At 47.9% G+C, this 26104-nt stretch overlaps 1 protein-coding gene across 3 annotated transcripts in view; it reads left to right on the top strand.

Annotated features, from left to right (window-relative positions):
* MGAT5 (alpha-1,6-mannosylglycoprotein 6-beta-N-acetylglucosaminyltransferase) overlaps nucleotides 1–26104 on the top strand; it is a 351528-nt gene that overhangs the window by 289563 nt on the left and 35861 nt on the right. For all 3 annotated transcript variants that reach the window (XM_047722524.1, XM_047722521.1, XM_047722522.1), the window contains 2 exons: nucleotides 14500–14649; nucleotides 24244–24390. In XM_047722524.1, coding sequence (XP_047578480.1) covers nucleotides 14500–14649; nucleotides 24244–24390 — 297 coding nt within the window. The remainder of the gene's footprint in view (nucleotides 1–14499; nucleotides 14650–24243; nucleotides 24391–26104) is intronic.

The raw sequence follows: 26104 nt of genomic DNA, 5'->3' as shown, positions 1-26104 counted from the left end.
TTTGAGTGGAGCAGAGGAAGGAAGGAGCCCAAGAGAGACTTGTGTTTTAAATGGCCTGGTTTATCACATGTCAGGTCCCAGCCTTTACAACAAAGATGTGTTGACACTTGCTATTCTGAGGAGAGAGATTATGCACATTATTGCAAAGTGACACATCCATCATGATGAAGTCATAGGTATTAATGGGGATGGCACTGGGCTGAATGCCTTGGAGAGGAAATTTACCACGCACAGGCCTTAGCACTGGGCCTACCAGGGACGAGGAGCAGCAGAAGCAAGCCTGTGCCACTCACTCAGAGATGGGGATCCCCTCGGTCAGGCCCAGCGTCAAGGACAGAGGACCCCTTGGGGGGTGAAGGGTCTGCCCTGTACCACATGGAGGTCCGTGCTCTGTCTCTGACAGGACAGGAGTGCTGGGTGGAGCTCTTTGGGAGACACAGTGGGGTGTGGGGGTGTGATTGTGTGTGTGTGTGTGTGTGTGTGTGTGTGTGTATCAGACAATGTGGGGGGAATTGTGACCCCTTCACATAACCATAAAAAAAAAAATCTCATTTGTTCCTGTGTGTGCTCTTATGTGATAGTGGGGCAGGTGTGATACTCCCTTATTTTACAGATAAAAAAACCTGAAGCTCCCACGGGAAGTTAGCCACAGAGCTAGAATAAAACCCCAGATTGCTTTCTTCTCAGCCCCACAGTGCCTACTAAAATTGACACAAATGTGGGGGGCTGCCCAGAAGGAGCCACATTACTTCAGGTGAATGTAAGGGTAGCCAGGGAGGTGGGGGCCTGGCGGGCCAGTAGAAAGGCTGTCACAGGCAGAGACCCGTTCACTCCTCTCCTCTTCTAAATAATGAAGTGGGACTGGTGACAGGTGACCCAACTCTGCAGTCCATCCTGGGAGAAAGTGTTGACCCTAAATGCCTCCTGCTGGTAAGAGCTAAGCAGAAGGATCTCCAAACAGTCCTCAGTCTTTGTGAAGCAGCGCGGTTTACCCTGCACGAAACCATCCCAACAACGAGCACTTCCTGGCACACGGAATTCTCTGTTGTTCCGAGATGTCCCTTGTTCTGCGCAGACGTTGCTAGTCAGGGCCTGGGATGGCACCAGAGGGCATGTCTGTGACCTGTTTGAATGTGTTTAGTTGTCCTGATGTCCTCAAAGAGGTGCTTTCTTTTTTTAAATTCATTAGAGTTCCAAAAGGAAGAACATCTCCAAATATTACCATAGCATCAGGTAATTTTATTAATTCTCTTAGAGCAGATTAAGTACTAAATGAAACCTTCTCTGGTCCCAGGCTGTATATTGCTGTGTTTCTTCACAACATGGTATCCTGGTTTTGAATTTTTTTCTTTTTGTACTTTTTTTTTTTTTTTTTTTTTTGGTAATTCAGAATCAAATTAATAGAACCAGTCCTCCCCACCCTCCCCCCCCACCCCCAACGCACCTCTGCTTTTGCAGAATCCAGGGAAAAACACACATCTTCAGTTCAGAGTAAATTGCTGTTCTGTGTGTGGGGTTTGGCAAACTCAAGCTTTCCTTCTTATTTGGAACTGGGAGAAGCTAACAGGGGGGTGAGGCCTGGGGGACAGCCTTTCTCTAGAATGTAAGTGAAAGGTGTGCCTGTCCTGTGGAAGGCTCAGTATCCATTTTCTCTTCCCAGTTGCCCCCCACCCCAAAACATGGCCGTCTCCAATTACCTCACTTCCCAGACCTCAATATGAGTTACTCCTTGGGAAATGTGCCCCTTTGGGGCTGCCAACTGTGATTTTGGATGTAGGTGGGGTTTTTTGTTGTTGTTGTTTTTTTTTCTTTTTTTTTTTTTTTTTCCTGTTTGTGAGGTAATTACTTGTGGAAAAGTTAGAGATTGCAGGAAAGCCATTACTTTTCATCCCAGCATGCAGCGATAACCAGGTTGGGTATGTGTAATGCCTGTCACTTTGTGTGTTCTTATTTGTGTATCTTGCTTCACATGAAAGAAACAGTTTGAAATTAATAAAAAACGATCCTCGATAAGCTGTAAGTAAAAGTAGGTGGGCGAATATGGCTACAGTGCCCATTACCGAGAACATGGGACAGGTTGGTTTGGATGGAGTCCATGACAGATGTACGGACGCTAACACATGAAAACAGAAAATGTGATGTGGCACATAACTGAAAGAGACCAAAAGGGAGATGTTTTTCCCTATTTATAGAAGAATACTTAACGTAATTAAAAAGGATTAATCTCTTGTTTGTTTTCACATGGTCATCTTTTTTAATTCTTTTTTTTAAGATTTTTTTTTTATTTATTTGACAGACGGATCACAAGTAGGCAGAGAGGCAGGTAGAGAGAGAGAGGAGGAGGAGGCAGGCTCCCTGCTGAGCAGAGAGCCCGACACAGCACTCCATCCCAAGACCCTAAGACCATGACCCGAACCGAAGGCAGAGGCTTCAACCACTGAGTCACCCAGGCGCCCCATAATTCTTTACTGACATATACAAAGCTCAGAAAGGAAGATGTTTTCTGTTCACTTTTCCAGTTGTTATTCACTTCATTTCATAATTACTCCTGAAAATAATCTTGGCCCTAAAGGCAGGGGTGTTAACAAATAATCACCTTTGGGTGTCAGAAGTTCTGGGTACTCCATGTGTTTTCACCTGGCGGCCAGCCTCAGTCTGATTCTTTGGGAAAGTAAGGTGGAGAGTGACTTGTTCCAGAGTTGGAACACTGTGCCCCCACCCACCCACCCACCCGGGGTCCTTGGCTCTCTGCAGCAGAAGGCAGTTTTCTAATGAGCTTAACAACAAAAACTCCCAGAGATGGGTGAGCTGCGAGGAGAGGGAACCTGGGAGGCCATTAGTAGTGCCCATACCTCATCTCCTTTACAGATTACTGGCTCTATAACCCCTGGGAAAGCAGGGGGGAAGGTGCTTTAAGTCATAAATTTATTATTTTTTAAAAGATTTTATTTAGGGGCGTCTGGGTGGCTCAGTGGGTTAAACCTCTGCCTTTGGCTCAGGTCATGATCTCAGGGTCCTAGAATCCAGCCCCGCATCGGGCTGTCTGCTCAGCGGGGTGCCTGCTTCCTCCTCTCTCTCTCTTTCCCTGCCTCTCTGCCTACTTGTGATCTCTGTCAAATAAATAAATGAAATCTTTAAAAAAAAAAAAGATTTTATTCATTTGAGACAAATACAGAGAGAAAGTGAGCATGAGAAAGGGAAAGGCAGAGGAAGAGGAAGAAGCAGGCTCCCCACTGAGCAGGGAGCTCAATGTGGGACTAGATCCCAGGACCCTGAGATCGTGACCTGAGCTGAAGGTAGACGCTTAAACATCGAGCCACGCAGGTGCCCCAAAGTGATGTCAGTCATGGACTTTAGGGCTCAAAGGACCTTCCAATCTACAAGCCTCTCATGTTACATCTGAGGAAGTCGAAGTTGCAAAAGATAAAGCAGGTTGTCCAGACTGATCTAGGTGGTTCTGGGTAGCCTAAAGCTTACCCCAGTCTCCTGCCTCCCAAACACTTCACTCTGATAGCCTTGCACATGCTTACCCACGAATAAGACTTTCTTCAGAAAGTGTGAGACATTCAGTGGGGAGAAGGTCATTCCAGGCCAGACCCGGGGAGTGAACTTCATGCACGGTGTTGGCTGAGGAGTGTGAAGTCTGACAGCTGCCATGGGGCGAAAGTGTGGTTTATGAGGAAGCTTTCCATCCCCGGACTTCGGCAAAGTGAGACAACATTAAGTGAGAGCGGTTTACCACCTTTTCCCTTTGAGTCTGTGACCCATCCACCCACCTCTTCCATCACGCTGCACTTTTACTGCTCAGAAGCATCTCTGTCCTGCTAACTGACAGAGGGACTCTCCCAGTGGTCCTCCAGAGCCTTGGTCACCTGGTTAAATAGAGGAGGGAAATGGGCCAATGAGTGCCCTGGCCATGATCTTGCCACCAGTGGTGGCCCTTCCTCTCCTCTTAGTGAAATGAGGCTCTCCACCACACACTTCTTTGAAGCCTTGGGTTCCAGACGAAAGTCACCTACACAAAATTCAGACCTCTGTTACATGCATACCCCACCTGGGCTATTAATTGCTTGGTATTTTTTTTTTAAGATTTTATTTATTTATTTGACAGAGAGAGATCACAAGTAGACAGAGAGGCAGGCAGAGAGAGGGAGGGAAGCAGGCTCCCTGCCGAGCAGAGAGCCCGATGCGGGACTCGATCCCAGGACCCTGAGATCATGACCTGAGCCAAAGGCAGCGGCTTAACCCACTGAGCCACCCAGGTGCCCAATTGCTTGGTATTTTTAATGAGCTCATTTTAAGAATAATTATTTTAGCTTTATCATAAGTGATGAATGAGCATGAAATCCCATGGGTGTATTACTTAGTTTTTCTAAGCCGTATGTAAATACACTTAAAACTATTAAAAGTAAAAAACTTTTACCCATGCTCCACCTAAAACCACCTTGTATATGTAAACATTACATTGAACGAGGGAGCTTCTATTGAATTCAGGTAAGGAACGACTTTTTTATCCCTTGAACTGTACAGTTAGTCTTTTCTGACCCTTGGATATAATTTTGGGCAAGTCCTACAAAACTTGGAAATAAAAAAAAAAACTTTCTGTTACTTTCAGTTCCAGGAATAGTCCAAGTGCAGTAATTAAAATACCCATTCTAGTTTAATAGTGGAAACTCTGAACATCATCTCAAGTTAAGCTCCTTTCCTTCCTCTTCTAAGTACTGTTTTGACTGAGAAGCCTGAAATGAAGGTGTGGCTCCCTCTCAGGGCTGGTTTCCAGCTTCCCACCCTCCCTGTGGCCCCTTGGACAGAGCCCTTCCCCGAAGCATCCAGTGGGGCACCTTTCTGTGTGGTCCACACCTGCACCAAGGGAAACAGTCACCTGTTACTTTAAGAAACCCTGGGAGCTCCGGCCCATTCCCAATGTCTCCTTCAAGGCATCCTCCCAGCCCCAGAGGCTCCGACCATGAGGCATTTTAAAGCTTGGGTCTGGTGCCAATCTATATGCCCCAGAAGTTCTGGGGATGCATGTGAAGCTCTCCCAGTGGTCCTCCAGAGCCTTGGTCACCTGGTTAAATAGAGGAGGGAAATGGGCCAACAGCTTCCCAGGGATGACCTCCCTCCTCCTCTCTCAGGGTTGTGGGGATGTGGGCTGGCTGCTCACTTTGAGTTACTTGGTACCTGATGCTTTGTAGCTGGCCTTTGGGGCCTCAGTTTAATTGGCAGGAGAAGCCCTATGTTCGCACCTGTTACACTGCCCACTGCTCGGAATGTGATTCCAAATCCTTCCCTGGAGACACAGAGGACAGTCCTGCCAAGTGTCCCCTTTTCCTCTGCCTTCAGACCGCATCTGATTGTTGGGCGCTAGCCTAAGCCCCTCAGGATCCCGTGTCCTCCACTGTCAGGAGTGGATGGGGCTCACAGGTCACCTCCATTCAGTCCATAAATCACTGACCCCATGCAGGTTCTCTAAAAACTGCAATCTCAGTTTTGCCAAGGCAGCCTCTTGGTTTTCTTTTCCTTCCATTGTGACACCTGGGGAGGGGGTGGCAGGGGTCTGTTTTCCACCTGTCGGCCTGTTTTCTGAGCACAGGAGCATAGCTGGTGGGCTTTGGCCTCCACTCCTGGAAGTGGAGGAAACAGAGTAAGGGGCACCGTGATCCCTAAGTGACTGCATTTGCGCTGAAGGGAGAGGGGATCCTGAGAGAAGCCAGCTTTACAATTTGGAGACCTCCTGCCCTTCTCAAAGTAGAAAGGGGAGTGCATTGTTTTCACAAACTGGCTGGTGGATCCCCAGGGTCCTTTGAGAGACATTTGTTAAATTGCAGAAGGCTCCATCGCTAAGGCAGAGAAATCCCTGAAACCTGAAAGTGCTGGGAAGATGGGGAAGCATGCTAGCTAACCAACTAAGGTTTGGACCGGAAGATCAGGGAGTGGGGTGGGCTTGGGTTCAGGTTGGGCATCAAGAGGAAGACTCCAATCATCTTGAAACTCCTTTCAAGCTTGTCCCATTTTATGGTCTGGCGGTGGGGGGGGCAGTGTGAGCACCATTTATTTTTAAATAAGGGTATATACTTACTTAAGTAGCTTTTATGTACATTTTATTCCCAGTTCGAGCTCAGCACACATAGAAGGTGTCTGATATAATTGGGAAGTGATATTATCCAATATTTATAGATCCACCAGCAGTAACAGGGCTGCTTGCTATTTCCACATTAGCCATCAAGCCTCAAAAATTTTCTGAATTTCTTCTGTGAAAATCTTAGAAATTTCAGCCACCTAACTGGACAGTAGAGAATAAGTCAAGTACTGGTGAATATTCTGCCCTTTCACTCATTCCACATCCATTCTTTTTGCCCTCTGCCCAAAACCCAGCGGTTGGTAGGTTCTAGAACCACTCGTATCATACTTAAGTGTGGCTAGAAGAGTTGTAATTTATACCAGCTAAGGTCTAATCAAGAATAAGTGTGAAGCCTGGGACAGCAAAAGGGGACAGATTCCCTTTTTGTTGGCCATGGGCACATAGTGGGGCCACAGACCAGGCTGGATACAAGAGCACAAGGTTCCCCTTCTTATTCCCACTGTAATTACTGAACATCCCCCTTTCTCCTTGAAAGGTCAGGATTTAGGGAGGAAGGGTCAGGGTGCAGGCTTGGAGAATCTTAACTTCACAGTCTTCCAGAGCCCTAGGAGGCCTGGGTGAGACACAGTAAGAACCCTGACCCACACACACACCCCAACACACACCTTAACCTTGGGTGGTTACTAGCAGTAAATGAGCCAGGGACCTTAAGGTCTAATTATTCTGTAATGTAAATTCTTTCTGCTTCACTGCTGAAATTCAGAGATTTGCATTTTAGAACTTCTAATCTTCGAATAAAAGAATTTTTCATCCTGGTTGAATTTTAGACTTCAGGAACAGACTGATGAGGTAGGGTTTTGCGGGGGGCGGGGGGGGGGGGGTTCTTGGTGGTTTTGTTTTTTTTCTCAAATGTCTCCCTCCCTCCTGTCCTTCTACTTCACTACTCCTGAGAGACCTAGGTTATAAGGAAGATACTCAACTATGAAATCCATCTTGTAAGGTCTGCAACTCTCGTTTTTATTTTCATTAAAATACACCCTGAGGTAAAGTCACGGACTTCAAGCTCATTTGCTGGGAGAAGGTTTTGTGGAGGAAGGACCTGGCTCCTGAGGCAGGGTGGGAAGATGGGCAGCACTGGGTAGGGAGTCGCGTGTGAGGGAGCCTGAGATCTGTCTCCTCCGTGAGCCCATTAGTGTGCTGTGCTTCCTGCTCCCTGTGTGCTCACCCAGCCCGTTTCCTGAGCTCTTCCCTAGGCCCGGAGCCTCCGGGGTCCTGCCCTTCAGCGGCCCCCCGCCCCGCAGGGTGGGCAGGCAAGGACAGTGCAGCCCAAAGAGGCCAAACAGGAAGTTCAGAGATAAACTGAGGTGTATTAAAAAACTTAAGAATTTATTTGAACAAAATCAGTTGGAAGGAGGCAGCGCGCCAAACAGGAAGGAGAAGCACTCCCCTGACGGGGGGATGGGGCGCCAAGACTCTCCGAGGAGGTATGGAAGCGAAGAAAGGAAATGAATGCCCTGGCCTCAGCTTACTGCCCCGTGGGCTGTTTGTGACTGGTTGTCTCTCCAGCATTTAGATTTCATAACCTCAAGGTGCCGGCCGGCTCGGCTCTGTGTAGGCCACCACGGCATTAGAGCCCCCTCCGTCCAGTGGCCTCCTTGTGCGATTAATTTGGCAATACTGACGGCACCGAGGACGAGGACGTGGCCGCTCACCTCACACGGGGTGGGCCCGGGGATTGCCAGCTTGCAGGGAATGAAGGGGGAGGAGCCCAGGAGCGGAAAGGGCGGGCGGGGCATTTGGGCCAAGGTGGGGGGCGGGACACGTAGGTCGGCCTGACACAAAGGAGGAGCGGGGATGTAGGAGATGAATCTGGAAAGCCTCTAGAAGCCCTCTTTGGGAAGGGCCTTGTGGGCATCGCTAGCAAGGTCGTCTCTCACGGCCATGAGGAGCCTTTGAAGACTTTGTACAGGGAAGCAAAATCTTCAGTTCTGGAAACCAGCCCTGAGAATGGTGGATTGAAGGAGGTGAGGGCCTCAGCCCAGGGCCTATAGAAAGTAAGGCCCGAAGCAGATTTGAGTGTCGCTGGTTATTGGGAAAGTTGCTGCAAGCCCAGGGCCATAAGGGTGCAGGAAGAAGGAAATGAGGCCAGGAGAAGGACCAGGTGAGATGACCTCCAGCTGACCATGCAGGCTCCTCCTCCACCAGGAGCCACACACACACCGCACCTTGGCCTTCCTAGAAGGTTTACCAGGAGGAACTGGGCTTTGGTGGGATCTGCAAGACAGAGAAAGAGGGCAGTTCTGTCTGCCCTGCCCCCTTCTGTGTCCTGCTTCTTGTGAACCCTGGTCCAGCTCTCTCTGCATCTGGGATGCTCTTCAGGGTTGTGGGGGCCCCTGCTGCCCCCCACCTCCCGGTGCAGCTTCCTCCCGGTCGGACAGTTCAGGGCAGCCTGGGTGGTGTGAGCATGGACCAGGTGGGGAGGGGAGTCTGAGAAGTTTCAGGAGCTTGTGTCACGGTTCAGGTGACGAATCAGCTCAGAGACTGTCAGCAGTTCACACGGGTGGATGCAGTGCATAGAGGCAGGGGTAGAGAAAGATTCACAAGATCTCAGTTCAGCTGAATGGACCAGTCCAACCCCAAACTCTCAAGGAGTTATGTCACAGCAGATGTTAGTGAAGCATTTCCGGTATGGTTTGGGGGAAGGCATCCTCTATGGACTTGCTTCTTAAAGTATATGATTTATAACCGTATATTCATAAAACTATGGAGTAAACCAGTTTCTGTATTTGTAGGGGAGGAAGTGGAGGCTACTACATTAAAAATTATTAAGAATCTTTGATGGTGGGGCGCCTGGGTGGCTCAGTGGGTTAAAGCCTCTGCCTTCGGCTCAGGTCATGATCTCAGGGTCCTGGGATCGAGCCCCGCATCGGGCTCTCTGCTCAGCAGGGGACCTGCTTCCTCCTCTCTCTCTCTGTCTGCCTCTGCCTACTTGTGATCTCTGTCTGTCAAGTAAATAAATAAATAAAATCTTTAAAAAAAAAAAAAATCTTTGATGGTCGTGATGCTCAGGATGCCTGGGCGGCTCATTCAGTTAAGCGTCTGCCTTCGACTCAGGTCACGATCCCAGGGTCCTAGGATCCAATCCCATGTTGGGCTCCCTGCTCGGTAGAGAGCCTGCTGCTTCCTCTCCCTCTGCCCCCTACTCGTGCTCGCTTTCTCTCTCTAGTGCTCTCTCTGTCTCAAATAAATGAATAAAATCTTTAAAAAAAAAAAATCCTTGATGGTCAAAATAAAAATCTGGTCACAGTGTACTTGTCCGGACGTTCTTCCTGCTGAAATGGAAAGAACCCAGCTTTCCTAGCTCCAGCCACAGCAGGGGACTGCCGGACTCCGGGTACCTGGGAGGGCCCAGGAGCCACCTGAGACATAACTGGAACCGTGGTTCGAGACCCTGCCTGAACACACTGTCTTGCCTTTGGCCTTGTCCAAGCAAGGACTTCATTTTTCTCTGCCTGGAGCTTGACCTCCATGTGATGGGACCCATGCTGGATGGCTCAGCGTGACTTTGAACTCTGGGGAGGGATTGGCTCTCCCACACCCATCAGCTCTTCCTAGGAAGGATGCCCACGGGCTCAGCACTCATCAGGTGCTTTCCCTGGACCAACAGACTCTGGGCAGAGCTGTGGAGTTCTTTCTTTTAAACAATGACAGGTGGCAAGGCACCTACAAAGGGAGTAGGGTCCGGGAGAAAGGATGTATGTGTCTGCAGAGAGCAGGGATATTGCTGATGAGAAGAGTGTGTAATACCCAGTGCAACCAATAGTTCACGACGCTGACATTGGCCAAAGAACCTTCCTCTCCCCCTAATTCACCAGCTGGGAAAGGAAAGGGCTTGTGGTTCCCCGTTTGCGCTCTCTGCCTCTCTCCCTGCTGTAGAATCATGCTAGTATTGCTTTAGATTGAACTGTTTTCCTAAAGCTCTGTCTTCAAGCTCTGAATAGCTTATGACCAGTTCTGAAAATGCACCTGCCTCCAGCTACAATCGCAAGCATCGACAGACCTGTGGAAAACACTCCTCCTTTGCTCCAGGATGTTCTCTCCTTTGCCTTTGCATCTCCCCTTCCCCCCCCCCCCACCTCCAAATGAGTTTAGGTAGATTTGAATTTTAATCATTTTGCTTGGTTGTTTTTAATGGGAACTGAAATTGAACTAGAGGCTGTTGACGCGTTCTGGGGCTCCCTAGTTGCTCAGCTGAGACTGGAGGCATTTCACTCAGCCCCCAGAAAGGGGCGGTGGCCACCTGCCTGGGTTTGACAGTCAGTGCAAGATGCTTCTGACTGCATCTCATTAACTTGTAGGTGATAGGGTTTGGGGAGTGGGTAAAGTCCTTTGACCTTGGTCTCTTAGGTCGGAGAGGGAAAGCTTTCTAGGGAGTGATCTGAATCCAGTTCTTGGATCACCAAGATCCAGGACACTCCGTTCATGGTAACACCTTCACCCTGGGCCCAAATATCTAAAATAAAGGAAGGGAGGGAGATGCTGGAAAATGTCCTCGTCCCTGTACATCTCCCTCCCCACTTTGGTCCCACCCAAGGGTTGGGAAAGGAAAGGCAGGGCCGCACTTGCCTTAAGAAACATCAGCACCCTATTTCTTAAACCCAAAGGTAGCAACATACATCGAAGAGAGGAGGGGTTCCCTTGAGCCTCTCTTCGTGGTGGGACCTGAGCCTTCCAGTGACGTGCCAATGGTGCCAGCTTTGAAGTCCTACAGTCTGGTTTCTCTTCGTTCTTGATTGCATGCGTTTTAAACTTTTCTGTTTTAATTAATATATCAAATACCCATCACCCAAATATGTAGATGTTACTATTTTGTGATTTTTAACAGGGAAATTATATATTACAAATACCATTAAAGCTCGTGCACCTCCCCAAGTCCTCCCTGCCACCTCAGTAATCTGTACCCGGAAGGTGGAATCTGTCATCCCCGTGCATATTTTTGTACTTAACCACAAATGTCCATATAAAAAAATATTGTCCATATACATAGTATTGCTTTGCACAGTTCAAAAGTGATGTTGAGCCCTACAGATTGTTCTGTGGTCAGTCCCAAAGCTGCTGCTCACTTGCTGAAATCTTGGTCAAGGTCATCACCTTTTTGAGTCCCAGGGAGATGTGTTAAGATGCTGGTTGTATTAATCCCGGCACCGTCAAAGTGGGTGGGGATTGAGGCCTGTTTGATACTATGGAGGCAGAATCAATAGGGCTTTGTGCCCACTTTGATGGGGGGAATGACAAGGGTGATTCTGGTGCAGGAACCTAGTGAATCTGGAGCAGATTAATGCCAGTCACTGAGATGAGGAGCACACAAGGTGACACTAGTCTGGGAATGTAAGGTGACAGATCCCCTTTTTGACCTGTTGAGTTGGAAGTACCTGCAGCCCAGCAAGGTAGACAGGTTCAGGAGGCAGTTAGACATGTGAACTTGGAAATCAGGCAGTGGTACTAAGGTAGAGTTGGCACTTTGGATTCCCACAGCATCCAGTGAGCGTTACCTTCAGGCAGGGAGACAGCTCGGTGTGGGGGACTCCAGTGCCCCTTGCCCTGGGATCCGTGACGTGAGTCGCCCTCACCAGATCTCTGCAGCACTCGGCACAGGTGGCAACAAGAAGTCTGGGCTGAATCACCCGGTTGTCAGGTTGGCTTCAAAGGTTAGAGTTACACTGGAAACGTTTGTTTTCCTCTGTTAACCTGTTTGATTTTCTTGTTCCTGAAATTACATAAATTCTCTCTGAAGGTAATTTCCCCTTTCAGACTTGACCAGGCCTTCATGTTAATAAATGCACAGACTTTATTATTAGCCCCTGCGTATGCTGCTTTTAATTTGCCTGAGCCTGCCCCCCCCTTGCTGTGCTTCAAGGAGTCCCCATCTTTCCTGGAGTTGATGGCAATACCTGTGTTGTATCCTGTATATTGTTCATTCCCCAGGCACTGGGTCTGGGAATCCTAATCTTAGGTTTGTCTGAGGTGAGTATCCTCCGGGACAGGAACCAGGTGGGCCATTCACTGTTCTTTGTCCCTCACTGCGGAACCAGTTCAGGGTCCTTTGGTCCATCTTCACTAGTTAGCAGCTGGCTTTTCATAGGGAAGCGTCTCTTTTTGTAAAGGAGAGATGCCTGCCTGGTCCCTGATCAAAGCCCAACTAGACATCCCGACAAGTCTCCTTTTGCATGATAGGATCGCCCTTTATTATAGTTGGAAGGATCCAGGAAGATTTGGGAAATTGAGGATAGGGAACAGCTATGGATGGAGGGGGACCCAGAAGCAGCTTGAGGACCAGGTTTTCTCTCCTCCAGGACTCTGCTTGCTTTCCTCACTGGCTCCCACCATCTTCTTTCCTCCTCCTTTTCTCTCTCGCATGCCCTGTCTCTCTGTCACTTGGTCTCAGTCACTATCTGGGTCCCTCTGATTACCAACTGTCTGTCTCAGTCTTCCTCTTTACTCCTTTCAACTCTCAGCTGGCTCTGTTTCCATCTCCACCCCCCAGAACTGGCAGCTGCCTTCCTCAGAACTTGTATCTGGCTCATAATCACCCAGACTCCAACACCAAGTGACCTTTCTGCTCTATAGCCCACGGCCATCTGGCAGGAGTCTCTCTGTGTACTGGCTTCTGAGCTCCTGACAGAGGGTCTGATGGGTTCAGCTCACCCTCTGCAGCCTGGCCACCCTGTCCCAGGCTCCTGGCCAGCCTAGAGGTGGGTCCCCCTCAGGTCAGACACAGCCTGGGCTGGTCAGCAGTGGCAGGGGGCCAGGGTTACAGAATCCCCTCCCTCCCCACCAGGGGCTGTGGGCGGGGTTGGAGTCCCCAAGAAGGGTATTTGTGGGGACAGGAGTTATCAGGTCCATGCAGCACAAGACCCATATCCGAGAACCCCTCAAATTAATGTATATCAAGGAGGTGATACTGAATCTGACTAAAACTGAATGGGAAGTCAGGGTTTAGAAACTGTTTTCTAGTCCCCTCTGCATTAATTCAAGGGTATACATCTCTGAGTGATGAATTTAGCATCTTTGAGCCATACCAAACATGGCATGAAATTAAACTTTCAGGCCAAGTGTTCATTTCATGCATACATTAGAGTGCAGGCGTGGATGTGGCTGCTTCTGAACAAAATCATCTTGGTGCATAGGATGGAGAACTGGAACGAGGCTGTTTCTCCAGCCACGAAGACTTTTGATACGTGATTTGAAACATGCATTTCCCCCCCCCAAAAAAAAAAAAAAAAAAATGAAACATGCATCCCACAAAATGGAGAGCCCGTTGTAATATTCTCCACCAGGGCAGTTCCTGGCAGAGGGCATGTCCTGAGTCCAGCTCAGAACACTGTGAGGAGGCTGGGATGTGCTGCCACCCTCCCCCCTTCCCTGAGCTCCATGGCTGCTGGTGCCACACCCCTGCATCCCTTGTGGTCTTTACTCATAGAATTGGCTACTAATACATTTTCCTGGAGTGTGTGAAAACGGGCTTAGAATGAGAAAAAAACTTGTCCCATTTTTATACAACTGGAAAACATTACAGAACTTGAATCTTTCGAGTTTAAAGAAAAAAAAAAAAAAGCAACCTACAAAATCCAGCTTGTGCTACTTAGTCACACAGGAACGTGAAGAGGAAGCGAAAGTGAGTCGCTTCCGCTTCACAGGTGGTTTTGATTTAGAAAATGTACCTTGAAATTCAGTACAGAAAAGGGATTTTGTTTTGCTTCTAATAAAAATAAAACTACTTTTGAATGGTTCAGGGTTCATCAAGGTATACATTTAATCTTTTTTCCATTTTTGTCTACCTGGATATGCTCATTATCTCGCCAGCTGCCAAGTCAATCAGTGTACATTGTGGGAAACTCTCGTCTCCCCCTCATCCCAAGTAGGTGGGATCCAGTACTGACAACATGCGTTAATCATCACTAGAAATACTGGCAAGAGCTGGGGATGTTTGCGTTCCTCGGGGACAGCTTAGCTTCTCCAGATAAATATTCTAGTCCAACTGACTGCCTTCTCTGGGTTTTCCTTCCCCAAACTTCCTCCCCCATAAGGCACAGGAGCCAAATGCAAAGTGTTGGGTCCCTGGTAATTTACAAAGCGAGGATAATACTTTAAAACAATTGGCCTTGAGCTATAGTTGGTATTCAGTAATATATTGCTACATAAAAGTTCCTTCTCGCAGAATTGTACAGCAGTGGGATGACTGTGTTTGCCCTCCAAATCCAGTCAGATTACTTTTGAAAGAACTATTACGGGTTGGACTGCCACATTCCTGCAATCTCTATTAAGAACTCTGTCTCTGTGGCCTCCAGCTATGAGGCAGGTTGTTACAAGAATGAAAAAGAAAAAAAAAATGCCTTTCCTTTGTGTCCCCTCTTTAGAATAAGAAAATCTATCTGGACATTATTCACACCTACATGGAAGTGCACGCGACTGTGTATGGCTCCAGCACAAAGAATATTCCCAGTTACGTGAAAAACCATGGTATCCTCAGTGGACGAGACCTGCAATTTCTGCTTCGAGAAACCAAGGTAGGTTTTCAGGGATTGTGTAAGAACCCGTCACTGATGTTGTTTACAGTTTGTTTCCACTGGTGTTGCAAATGGGATAAGAATCTCTCATGCTGTCTTTTCAATGCTGTAGAAGCTCGTTAGGTCATTTCCAGGCAATAGTTTTCTAGATCAGCCGTGGCTGTAAAGTTAATTGTGGAAGGACGTTGCCACGGTTTACAACTTACTTACCAAGGACCCATGCTGTGTCAAGCAAGGCTCTGGGGATCCGGTGGCAAGCAGAAAAAGTAAGGCCCTGTCTCGAAGGTCAGACCTCATGATCAAGCAGCGGCTTTCACATAAGCTTGCCTGGGGTGCTTGGCTCCCCCACCTCCCCAGTAGCTCTATTCAAGGAATTGGCCCCACACTGGCTTTTCCTCACACCTCCTCATTCAGAAAGCTTGTAGTGGACACTGAAGAAGTTCAGACAAGGGGAGGGTCTCTTTGGGCTCAAGGTGCAGGGAAGGCACCATGAAAGATTTGGAGGTGGACAGTGGGCAGTGGGCAGGACAGTGGTGTCAGGAGAGATGAGGGAGGGTCACATGGTGGAGGCAGAGCAGACACATTCAGGAGGGAGCCACAAAGCCCCCCATCTGCTCTGTTGCTGGGAAAGAGTGGGAGGAAACCTCTGGTAAGGGGCTGAAGGGCTGATTGTCACAGACATAGACACACTGAGGACCCCATGGGGTAGCTAGCTAGGGGAGCCACTGATGGAGAACTGTTTGAGTCACATGATGACTGCATCGTCTTGACCCAATGCCTGCAATTCTGCCATGGAAGTACCAAATGACGTTAGGGGACTTGCAAACAGACTGGAGTTTGACTTTGAAGAGCCAGACGTGGTACAAGGGATATTAGAGTGAAGAAAGCCAAGTGTGATCCCTTCCTTAAGTAAGGGACAGGGCAGCTTGTTATCGACAGTGACTCAGTTCTGGGCCCTGCCTGGTGGGGTTTTCCATGGGAAGGTCGGGGGAAGGCTGAGTTGGGGAGAAGCTCTGTGGCTTACGAGAGATTTCTCATTATTGTGTGACACTGGGATTTGGGAAACCTGCTGCCCTGATTGATTCTCACAACAGCCCAGAGAGGTGGGTGAGGAAGGTGCTGTTGTTGTTAACGTCATGGTCACCAGGAGAAAGTAGGCGAGAGTGTTCGGCTGGCCCACAGTCACTCACTTTGCCTGGGAGGCAACCCTAACTCATGACTGACTGATTGATTGATCTTATTTTTTACAAATTAAAGCTCTGCTGGGCCCTTAAAGGCACTATCCTCATGAATAAACACCCAGACTAGAGAATGCTTAATGGACACTCACCAGCCAATAGAATTTGTACCTCCTTTCTGCCTCAGTTTCTCCATGTGTGAATGCATTTGATCATTTCTACCTCCCAAGTCATTTGGTGATACCATGAATAAAATAGTCGGGTAAATTATCTCCTTAGCCAAAGATCTGGTTTGTGGTACTTAAGATCTCTTTTCCTTTGCAAGGTCATCTGTAATCCAATGACTGTTCATGGCAACCCAGAAGGGAAGTGTGCTCCCCAGTTTGTACTCTTGGCTTCCCATTCTTTTTCTGTCTCAGGGTGACATTTTAGAATCGCTAGAATGTCCGGGCCCTTTAGTGGCAGTGCTATTTTTTGCCATTTGCCTCATTTTACTTTTCCCCACATCAGATGGTGGGAAAAGCTCAAGCTCCTTTAAAATTACATTTGGCAGCGCTGGTTTTCAACAGCGTGTCATTACTGTCTCGCGCAGTCCTATTAACCCAGCCTCGTGAATGTCTTACTCAGCCTTGGAAATTTTAAAAGAACCCTTACTTCCCCTACCATCCACTTACCCTGTCAGAGGGCAGGAAATAGGCTGAAGCTGAGGCCCCTGGTGTCCCAGGGAGGGAAAGAGAAGAGACCCGTGATGTCCAAGCCGTGAGTGGGAGGCTGCCTGACAGCCGGGGACGGTGGCCTGAATTTTGAGTGTGAGGGGCATGTATTTATCCTTGAGAAACTTGTGCCCTCACAGGCTATCACTGATCCCATTTCGTATTGCCTCTTCATCTGCCTGGAATGTATTAAAGCACTCTGAGTGGAATTATGGCTAAAACAGTCGGCAAATACGATGAAAATGAGGCCATGTATTGGCAGAATCTCCCCTCATACCTAGAGCACAGCAGCAGGCGCTCAAATGAATGGAGCTTGGGCTTTGAAATAATGACACTAAAGACCAGTCAGGCTTTGCGTTTATAACCCTTTCTGCCTCTGACTCCTTCCTCTGCGTCTCGGAGCAATTTAAAAGCGATTTATTCCAATCCACGTTGAAAGTGGAGAACTGGAAGTACAGGGAAGCAGACGTCGGTAGAATGAATGGGATCGGCACACCCAGACTCACCGGAGAGGGAAGCGAGTCTGGTGCTCCTTCAGGTTGGGAGACAGGTGGAACTGATTGATGCGCGATCAGCTCCTCACTCATTAGTTTTCTTTACGAGCCGTCTTGGAAGCCCTGCACCCAGGCCCAGGAAACCCTGTGCTCAGCAGCATTTAGCCCCGGCATGCCGTAAGGGCCCACGTATTGTTAGCTGACTCCAGCCACAGGGAGCCTCCGAAGATGGAGGAATTCAGCGTGACACTAAAATTGGGGCTAAAAGAGCCAGGAAGTTGTTGAATCTGAAAGACTCTTCTAATAAGCATATACATTTGTATGAATTAATTATTTATCAGAGGACCATGGACAAGGCTCTCAGTCTAACCGACTCCAGGAGTACAGTTGAAGCCTGAACTGAGTGGCCTGTTTTTATTTGGAAGTTAAGTCCTCCTCTCTTTTAATGTCATTTCTTTCTTCTCCTTCCTAATTTTAACCTCTTCCTGTCCAGCTCCCCACCCCCCACGGCCCTGCCAGTCTTAACACAGGAAGCTCCTTATAGAAGGGGCATTCCCATCCTACACTAGATAGGACAAGCATTCAGGGTGAGGCAGAACAGGTACCTCCCTTTCTACAGTAAAAGTTGAGAGCAAGTTCTGGCTATGGAAAACAAGGGGGGAAAGCTGCTGCTGTTCATGCTGTTGCTGTACCTTTCGCTGCCCCAGCCTCTGACCTATCACCCTCCAGCACTCTGGGGGCAGGGGCCTGGGGTCATGACAGCTCTGCTGCCCTACCATGGCAGCTCATCAGCTCAGCTGTGGGACTCACCTGGCAGCCTGGGCAGGGTTGGATATACAGTATAAATTGTCCCTGTTCCATCCCAACCCCATGTCTGATTCCCCATCAACTATGACTTTTCCCATGAGCTTGGATGCAGATGAGCAATCTCTCAAAAATCTATGGCTTGAGGTGGCCACCGGCCATGGAACCAGAGTCATGCAGCTCCATGATGGAAGAGAGGCTTTGCCTATTCTGTTTACAGGTACATTTTCAATGCCTAGAACAGTGCCTGGCTTGTAGCAGGCCTTCAGATAATTATGTAAAGAATGAAGGAACGAGTCAGGATGAAATCCATTAGCCATCTGGGATCTTGGGACCATGCCTGTAAGACTGATTTCTTGCTTTGCTCATGAATCACGCACCCAAATCGCCAAGATTTCCATAGCAAGCAACACCGTCCTTCTGACAGCCCGTGCCCGCCTCTCCACCGTATTGCCCACGCATCACACAAGTGCCATCTGTGGGAGGGAGCCCAGACGCTTGCGTACTGATGGAGCAATCCACCTTCCATCTTCCTTTTCAGGCATGGGAATGTGTGCCCTCGGATAGTCAAGGAGGCTTCATAAAGTTACTCCCATTCCAGCCAGATGGGAAAAAAAAATTGGGGTCAATATGTACTCCTCTCTCCCTCTTCCCTTCCCACATACGTGTGTAGAACGCAGAGTATATGGAGAGGTGCTTCAGTAACTTCTCTGACTTCAGGAACAAAAGCACATCCACACACTCAAATACACACAAAAACGCTCAGCATCTCATCCTCACAGAGTCGCTTGCTTGCTGGAAAGATCTCATCTATTAGTATTTCTTCTTTGGCTCATTTTTCTGACGAATGTGTATTCACCACTGAATACATTCCAGGCCTTACTCCAGGCGGTTTTGCTACAGGGATGACAAAGGCAGTGCTGCCCACCGATGTTCCACAGATGTGGTAGAGGAGGCCAACAGTTAAACTGGGGACCTATCGCAGTGTGAAAAAAGAACACAGGTAGAAGTAGTAATCATAAAAAAGAGGGATACCAATGTCAAACTTCTATGATGCTGTAAGCAGGGTCAGTCGTTTAGTTGTGCAAAGTGTTGCCCTGTGAATTCTGAAATCTCTTAAATAAGAGCAGAAGGTTGCTCTGGAGGACAGGAGCCAATTATTTCAACATGGTGCATTTGTGTTATGGTAGCATGCATGATCACAGGGATTTATTACCGTACTTCTGGCTGTTTTCCCTAAACCTTCTCTGTGCCTCCTCCATGAGTTATCTCTTGTTACAGGGCCCTCTTGGGGCGCCTGGGTGGCTCAGTGGGTTAAGACGCTGCCTTCGGCTCAGGTCATGATCCCAGGTCCTGGGTTCGAGCCCCGCGTCGGGCTTTCTGCTCAGCAGGGAGCCTGCTTCCTCCTCTCTCTCTGCCTGCCTCTCTGCTTACTTGTGATTTCTCTCTGTCAAATAAATAAATAAAATCTTTAAAAAAAAAAAAAAAAAAAAAACAAGGGCCCTCTGTCCTTGGTACTGTGGGAGCCCATCCTCAGTGCAATGGTGAATTGGCCTGTTGGGCTGCCTCACACCATAATAGTAAACAGTTCGTGCTGGGCAGCTAAAGATGATCTGCATCTACAGTCAGAAACTTATCCAAATATTTCTCTTAGCCACCCCCCATCTCCAAGTTAATGCATTTATAATGCAAATTGCAGTGCATGGGATTTTGAACTGGCGTTTCCAAATGACCAAAGTGGGTGAATTTCTGGTCTTGGTATAGTTGTTGGTGTTGTGTTTTTATTTCTGAAAGACCACTTGGGTAACAAGGATAGTCTGGGAGCCTACCCAGTGAGCTGATCGCTAAGAAATAGCCTTTGACATAGCTGCCGATTCTGACAACCTTCAGACACTTAAACATACTTGGTTTGTATCATTGTCTTGTCTCCTTTAAACCTTCTAGCCCTTTACAAGAGAATCTTGTAGCTTAGGTTAGGAACTTTGGCAACCCATGAGAGGGTATTTAGCCAAACCTGAATGGGAGAGATTTGGGCCACTATTCTTTTCCTTCAAGCATTGAATGCAGAAGGGCAGACATGTGTCCAGATAGAGACTTTTTAGGCTATATGAAAGCATCACCTCTCAGAAGAATATATTTCCTCCATATTCGCCTACCATATGGATTCTGTTTAAAGCTATGAAAATTCTTTTTAAAGTTACATTACCAAAAATAGGGGGATTCCCAATCATTGTATGAAGAAGAAACAAGGCTTAGTAATAGTACATGGCTCCTGGGACTGGCTTTTCCACAAGGCAGCCACCATAAACCATGTCTTCTCACTCTTCTGGTGGATGTCCCTCACCCTTTTTTTTTTTTTTTTTTTTTTACTCTAAGTACTTTATGGAATAGTGCAAACTCCTAAATACACATGCAGGTGCCAAACATCTTGTAAAGCCCACAACCACAACTCACGCACACCTAAACTCTAGCTAAACAATACAAGGTCATATGTGTGTGCAGCTGCATGAAGTTGGATCTGGATTCTGACTCTTGCTCAGTGAACATTTACTTCAGTGCCAAACCTTAGAATACATTGTTTCCATGAAATATCTCATTTAATCCTCACAGCAGCTCCATGAAATAAAGCACAATTTTACACATGACAAGACAGTTTAGAGAGCTTGTGTTACCTTGACTAAGGTCCCATAGCTGGAGAGAATACATTATGAATGGACCTCAACTAACAGTTTCCCACAGTTCTAGAACTAGGAAGTGAGGCCTTCCGGATTTGAACTTTGGTCAGCCTGAGTTTAGACCCTGTGCTGTCAGTTACCACATTGCCCTGATCACTTTATACCAGTATTCAATTTATTGAATAAGCTAAGATTGATTCATTGCTCAGACTCCCTCCTGAGCCACTCCACCAATTTTAGCCAGTTCACACGAGTCAGAAAAGCTTATGTCGAGTGTGTGTCTTTTATTTTGGATCATCTTGACATTCCCCATCAAGAGTGACTGGAAACTGGCCAGATTCATGTGGTATCTTCCTAAGAACCACTTTTATCCATGTTGAAAGGATTCCTTGTTACCTGCTCCAGTTAGGTGTTTAGAACAGTTCTGTTTTTCCCTTTCACACAGGGTAAGACTCCAAGTGGTTTTACTGAGCTGTTGGTGGACATATAGGAACGTCCCAATCCTGTGCCGTGAATAAAATCTGTGGTGCTTCATCTGTTTTCTCTTGCTTCATATTAGTTCAGAAATTTAATTGTAGAACATGTAATCCTGGGTTTAGAAATGCTTCCTGGTGGGGAGGAATTGCATTCATGACAATGTTCCGTCATCTAGACTATCCTCATTCTATTTGGGGCTTCTGAAGGCCAGATGAGGTATAAATAAAATGGGCCCAGTTTCCTCTTAAAAAGTGAAGCCTCTGCTTGAATGCATTCTTGTGATGCCCCCGTGCTGAGGACATCTGTAAGTAGCACAGTGTTGGGGAAGCTGGGGTCTAGGAGGGGAGGTAATTTAGTGTGGTTAATGCACCAGTGTATGCCAAGACCACGGCACTCAGCAGTTGACAGGCTCCCCTTTGCTGGTGAGGAGCTCTCTCTGCCTGCCCTTTTTGTGATTCAAACCTCAAGTGTGCTATTTGACCTTAATATGTCTGCTCCATTATAATGTCACAGGTAATGAGTACACAGGAAGGAAGAAAAAATTGCTTATCGACAGAAGTGACAAAGAACCGTTATTTTGGTGTTTCTGAGTTGTGCATTTCCTGCAATACTCATTAGCATGACAAGGAAACCCATTGCCAAGAAATTGTATGGTATTTGCTTTAGCTTCATCCTCCGATTGTGAGGCTTTGGAGAGTTAGCCCAAAATGTTTATTTTCTGGGTACTGAGATGTTTCAATGCCAGCGGGGCAGCTGAGATGGTGCAAATTGTATTCAGATATAATTAAACCTAGGTCACATTCAAGTCCATTAAGCAACAGCCTCAAATCCTTTTAATTAATGGGTTCAGATTGGTTGGTCTGAAGGAGCTAATTAAATTTTTTCCAGTATTTTCTATTTAAATAGATAATCATTGTACATCCTGCATATCCTCCAAAGTTCTTGGCAATTTAAGGTTGATGAAGGTATCAGCACTTGATGGCAGGCCCTGATTTTCAGAGGTCAGGACACATTGTGGGCTCCAGGTCTCTGGTGAAACCCACAGAGCCCCCCATCTGCATCTTCCGGCACCTTTCTTCTCAGAGTCAAAAGGATCTGGAAGCCCTGTGCTCTCCTGCAACCTGAGAGGGGTCATCTTTCCCCTGGAGAGCCTGCATATCCTCCCCAAAATCTGAGAGGGAGGGCAGATCACAGAGCTCAAAAGCCTGAAGGATAGCAACCCTGGATTCTTCATATTTAATAAAGCTGTGTTGTGTTGGCACAAGGTCCTTCCCACTCTTGCCTTCCATTTCCTCTGGGGCTGTCAGGCATCCTCCCCCACACCTGAGCTACATGCTGGGGCCACACCCTATATACTTACATTCTCTCTGATAATCTCACTCCTTTCAGCTACTTGAGAAGAATAAGATCCAGGGGCACCTGGGTGGCTCCTTCAATTAAGAGTCCAGCTCTTGATTTTCTCTCAGGTCATGAGGTCAGTGTCCTGGGATTGAGCCCCAGGTGGGAAGTCTGTTTGAAATTCTCTCTCCCCCTCCCTCTCCCCTCCTCCTATGCATTCTCTCTCTCTCTCTCTCTCCCTCCCTCTCCCCCATCTCTGTCTCAAATAAATAAGTAAGTAAAACTTTTAAATAATAACATATCCAGAAATAGGACCTCCAAATGGTAGTGGAAATGGCCCTTATATTCTCCATCTCCCAGGCTCCTGCCACTGTGGTATTCCTCACCCACGTCTCCAGTGGTTCTGCCTGAGGGACAGTCCCCCAGCAGGCAGTGGGAGGCTGGCAGTATATTTGGTCATCTCAAAGTTTACAGGAAATGAAAGGTTATTCCTCTGAAACAAACAAAGGTTAGGCGTGCTGTTCTGTGCAAAAGAATATACAGTCATGGGACAGGGAGTCTACCCAGAAAACCAGGAATTTTGGTTTTTTATCCCAGAAAAATCCCTGTGAGAGCTACAATATGTCCAGCTTGGGCCATGCTCAGTGTTCAGTCCCGAAACTGAGTGCCCAGCCCAAACTTCCCGCATCTCTCCGTGGTGCCCAGGGAACCCAGCAGCTGGGACTCAGGTCTTTCCACGTGGAACCATTCTAAGTAACTGTTCCATTTAGGCAGCTGCAAAGACAGAGTCGATGGGGAGGGGGCCCAGGCCTGCGGTGTATCCAGTTCACCAATAGCCTTCACTCTCGGGGCCTGGCTGCATGGGTGTTCCTCAGAGTGATGGCAGAAGGGAACAGTGCGGTGGGGCCCCATTATCCTTTGGTGATAGATGTGCCTTCGCTGAGTGATCTCAGCCTTGGCTCCTCGGTGTGGTAGGGAGAGCTCACACCTCCCCAAGCCCAGACTTGGATCCCGCCATTGAGAGCTTCCAGCCCTCCAGCACTATGAAAGGTCCCGAGGGGAGGAGCTGCACTGAGGCATTTCCCTGAGATGCTGTTTCAGTTTCGGACCCAGGAATCATTGCCAGTGAGCTGCAGCAAGGCCCCTTTGTCCCAGGGGTTGGGAGCTCTTTGGGTCTGCATGAGGACTTGGAGAGTGTGTTTTTGCTGCCATCTATTGTCTGCCGTGGGGAGCGCGCGTGGTGTGCTTGCTGAGGAGGAAAGCCACTCAGCACCCTCTCCCCTCCACTGAGGGGGGAGATAAAAACAAAGTTGTTGGTTTCCCCCAGTGAAAACCCCATTATGAAAACCTGTGTTTACTGACCTACCATCATTTTAAAGCAGCTTCATTTGAACTGTAATCAAACCGCCAAGTGACCTTTCTGTTCTGCACCCCAACCCCCCCAACCCCCAGCATCCCTGAAAGGGCCTGTTGTTCCTTTGGTTCAATGAAGAAACCTTCTGTTTAGTTAAGCAAGTGTTTTTCCAGTCATGTCTCCTGGTGAGTTACAGAAAGATTATTGTTGGGTCTTGGTTTTTGTTGTTGTTTTTTATCCTTTTAATACCCCCGCCTTCTTACCCCCTCAACTGCCCACCTCTCTCCCATCCTCAAACTCTTATTTCTTTACTTTTTTTTTTTCCCAGAGGAGGAGAACATAATGATCTGAGCAGCTTCATGAGCCTGTAAAGGTCCCTGGTCCTGTTTCTCAGTTCCTGATATGAGGTGCCTCCTCTTTATCCCACCTCCCAGGGTCTGGGAACCTTCCAGAGGCTCTGAGGCTTCCACATGGGAGTGAAGCACAGAATCGCCCCCTGTGAGCCAAGGACACCAGTCCTGATTGATGTGTTTACATATGGTGTGCTTTTCTGTCTTACAGCTGTTCGTTGGACTCGGATTCCCTTACGAGGGCCCAGCTCCCCTGGAGGCCATTGCAAATGGATGTGCTTTTCTGAATCCCAAGTTCAGCCCACCCAAAAGCAGCAAGAACACAGACTTTTTCATTGGCAAGCCAACTCTCAGAGAGGTAGGCATCTATAAAAACTCCTTCTACTTTCAATAGTACAAACACTAGCTACTTACTGAATGGTGTGAGCCCATTTGAACCTCATAGCCTTGGACAGTAGATATCGTGAACATCATTTAACGTAGCTGGGTGGAAGGAATGGGGGCGGGCAGGAGCTCAGGGAGGAATGGCTGATGCCATCTCCTAACTCACCTAACTAGGTGATGGCACAGCCAAGACTTGCCTCTACTTCTGTTTGCCCTTCTACAAACTAGGGCATCTTTTCACTCTGCCTCAGCTCTCTCCTAATTCACACAGACCTCTCCAACCGTCTCAGTGGCTGAGCTCTGACTTTTTGAATGTCTAGAGTTTACGGAATAAGGCAATCCACTGGCTAACAGGCATTTTTGAAGAACATGTTCTCCACAGTGGGCTGTGGGGAATAGAGTGTGTGCCGTGGAGTCCTTCGCCGTCAACCTTGAGAGACAAGACATCTGATGGGCAACTGAAGTCCCATGCCTGGTGTTTTTGGCCACCATCAGTGGGCACCATCCTGAGAAGGAATCCTGCCATCACTCGAACTGTTGGCAGAAGCCTTATTTGAATTGCTTTCAGAGACCCTCTTAAAAAATCCACAGCGGGTGATGAATCACCACTGAAGGCAGTTGGATTCGATTCGGGGCAATCAACAAGTCATTTAGAGCATGTGGGCAATCACGCTGGTGTTTCTTGTATCTAGTCAGAAACAGGTGCGTGCAAGAAACCCAGAGATCGGGGCGCCTGGGTGGCTCAGTGGGTTAAAGCCGCTGCCTTCGGCTCAGGTCATGATCCCAGGGTCCTGGGATCGAGCCCCACATCGGGCTCTCTGCTCAGCGGGGAGCCTGCTTCCCTTCCTTTCTCTCTGCCTGCCTCTCTGCCTACTTGTGATCTGTCTGTCAAATAAATAAATAAAATCTTTAAAAAAAAAAAAAAAACCCAGAGATCGATCTTCTTCTCAGTTCCGTGGCTCTGTGGGCTGCTCCCCAAGAGGAAGCCTGTCGGAGCTGGCCTCCTGGCAGTGCCCCTGTCATCCAGGGCCTTCCCCTGGGGGACGACACGCATCGGCACCCACGATGTAGCTTCAGTATAGCAGCGCCGTGATTAAAGCAGTTTTCAATTCTCCTTTTTTTTTTTTTTTTTAAGATTTTATTTGTTTATTTGACAGAGAGAGATCACAAGTAGGCAGAGAGGCAGGCAGAGAGAGTGAGGAGGAAGCAGGCTCCCTGTTGAGCAGAGAGCCCGATGCGGGACTCAATCCCAGGACCCTGGGATCATAACCTGAGCCGAAGGCAGAGGCTTAACCCACTGAGCCACCCAGGAGCCCCCAATTCTCCTTTTAAACCTTTCTGGGTCAATTCTTCTGAATCCCCCTCCCCCAAAAAGAGCATGAAATGCATTTTCCGTGATCATTCTTCACTGATCAGTCAGAGATCTTGCCCATGCACGGAGCTGATTATTTTGAGAGTTATTTTTTCTGACCCTCCCTGCCACTGTCAAAAGGGCCAAAGGAGGTGGAGGGAGAGGATTGAGATGCAATAGATAATCCTCAAAAGAACAATCTATGGGCCACACAACCTCTGAGAAGGGGTAACTGTATGTGTGTTGACTCGAATGCTTGCTTTTCCTTCTGCTAATATAATACACTTGAATTCTTCCCTTTGGGAAGTCGTTCCTTTTGGGGAAGTCATTCCTCAGC

This window comes from Lutra lutra, chromosome 3, assembly GCF_902655055.1.
Source record: "Lutra lutra chromosome 3, mLutLut1.2, whole genome shotgun sequence".
In the NCBI taxonomy this organism is placed as follows: domain Eukaryota; kingdom Metazoa; phylum Chordata; class Mammalia; order Carnivora; family Mustelidae; genus Lutra; species Lutra lutra.
Note: the sequence above shows the minus strand (reverse complement) of the source record. Positions and strands in the feature narration are given on the sequence as shown.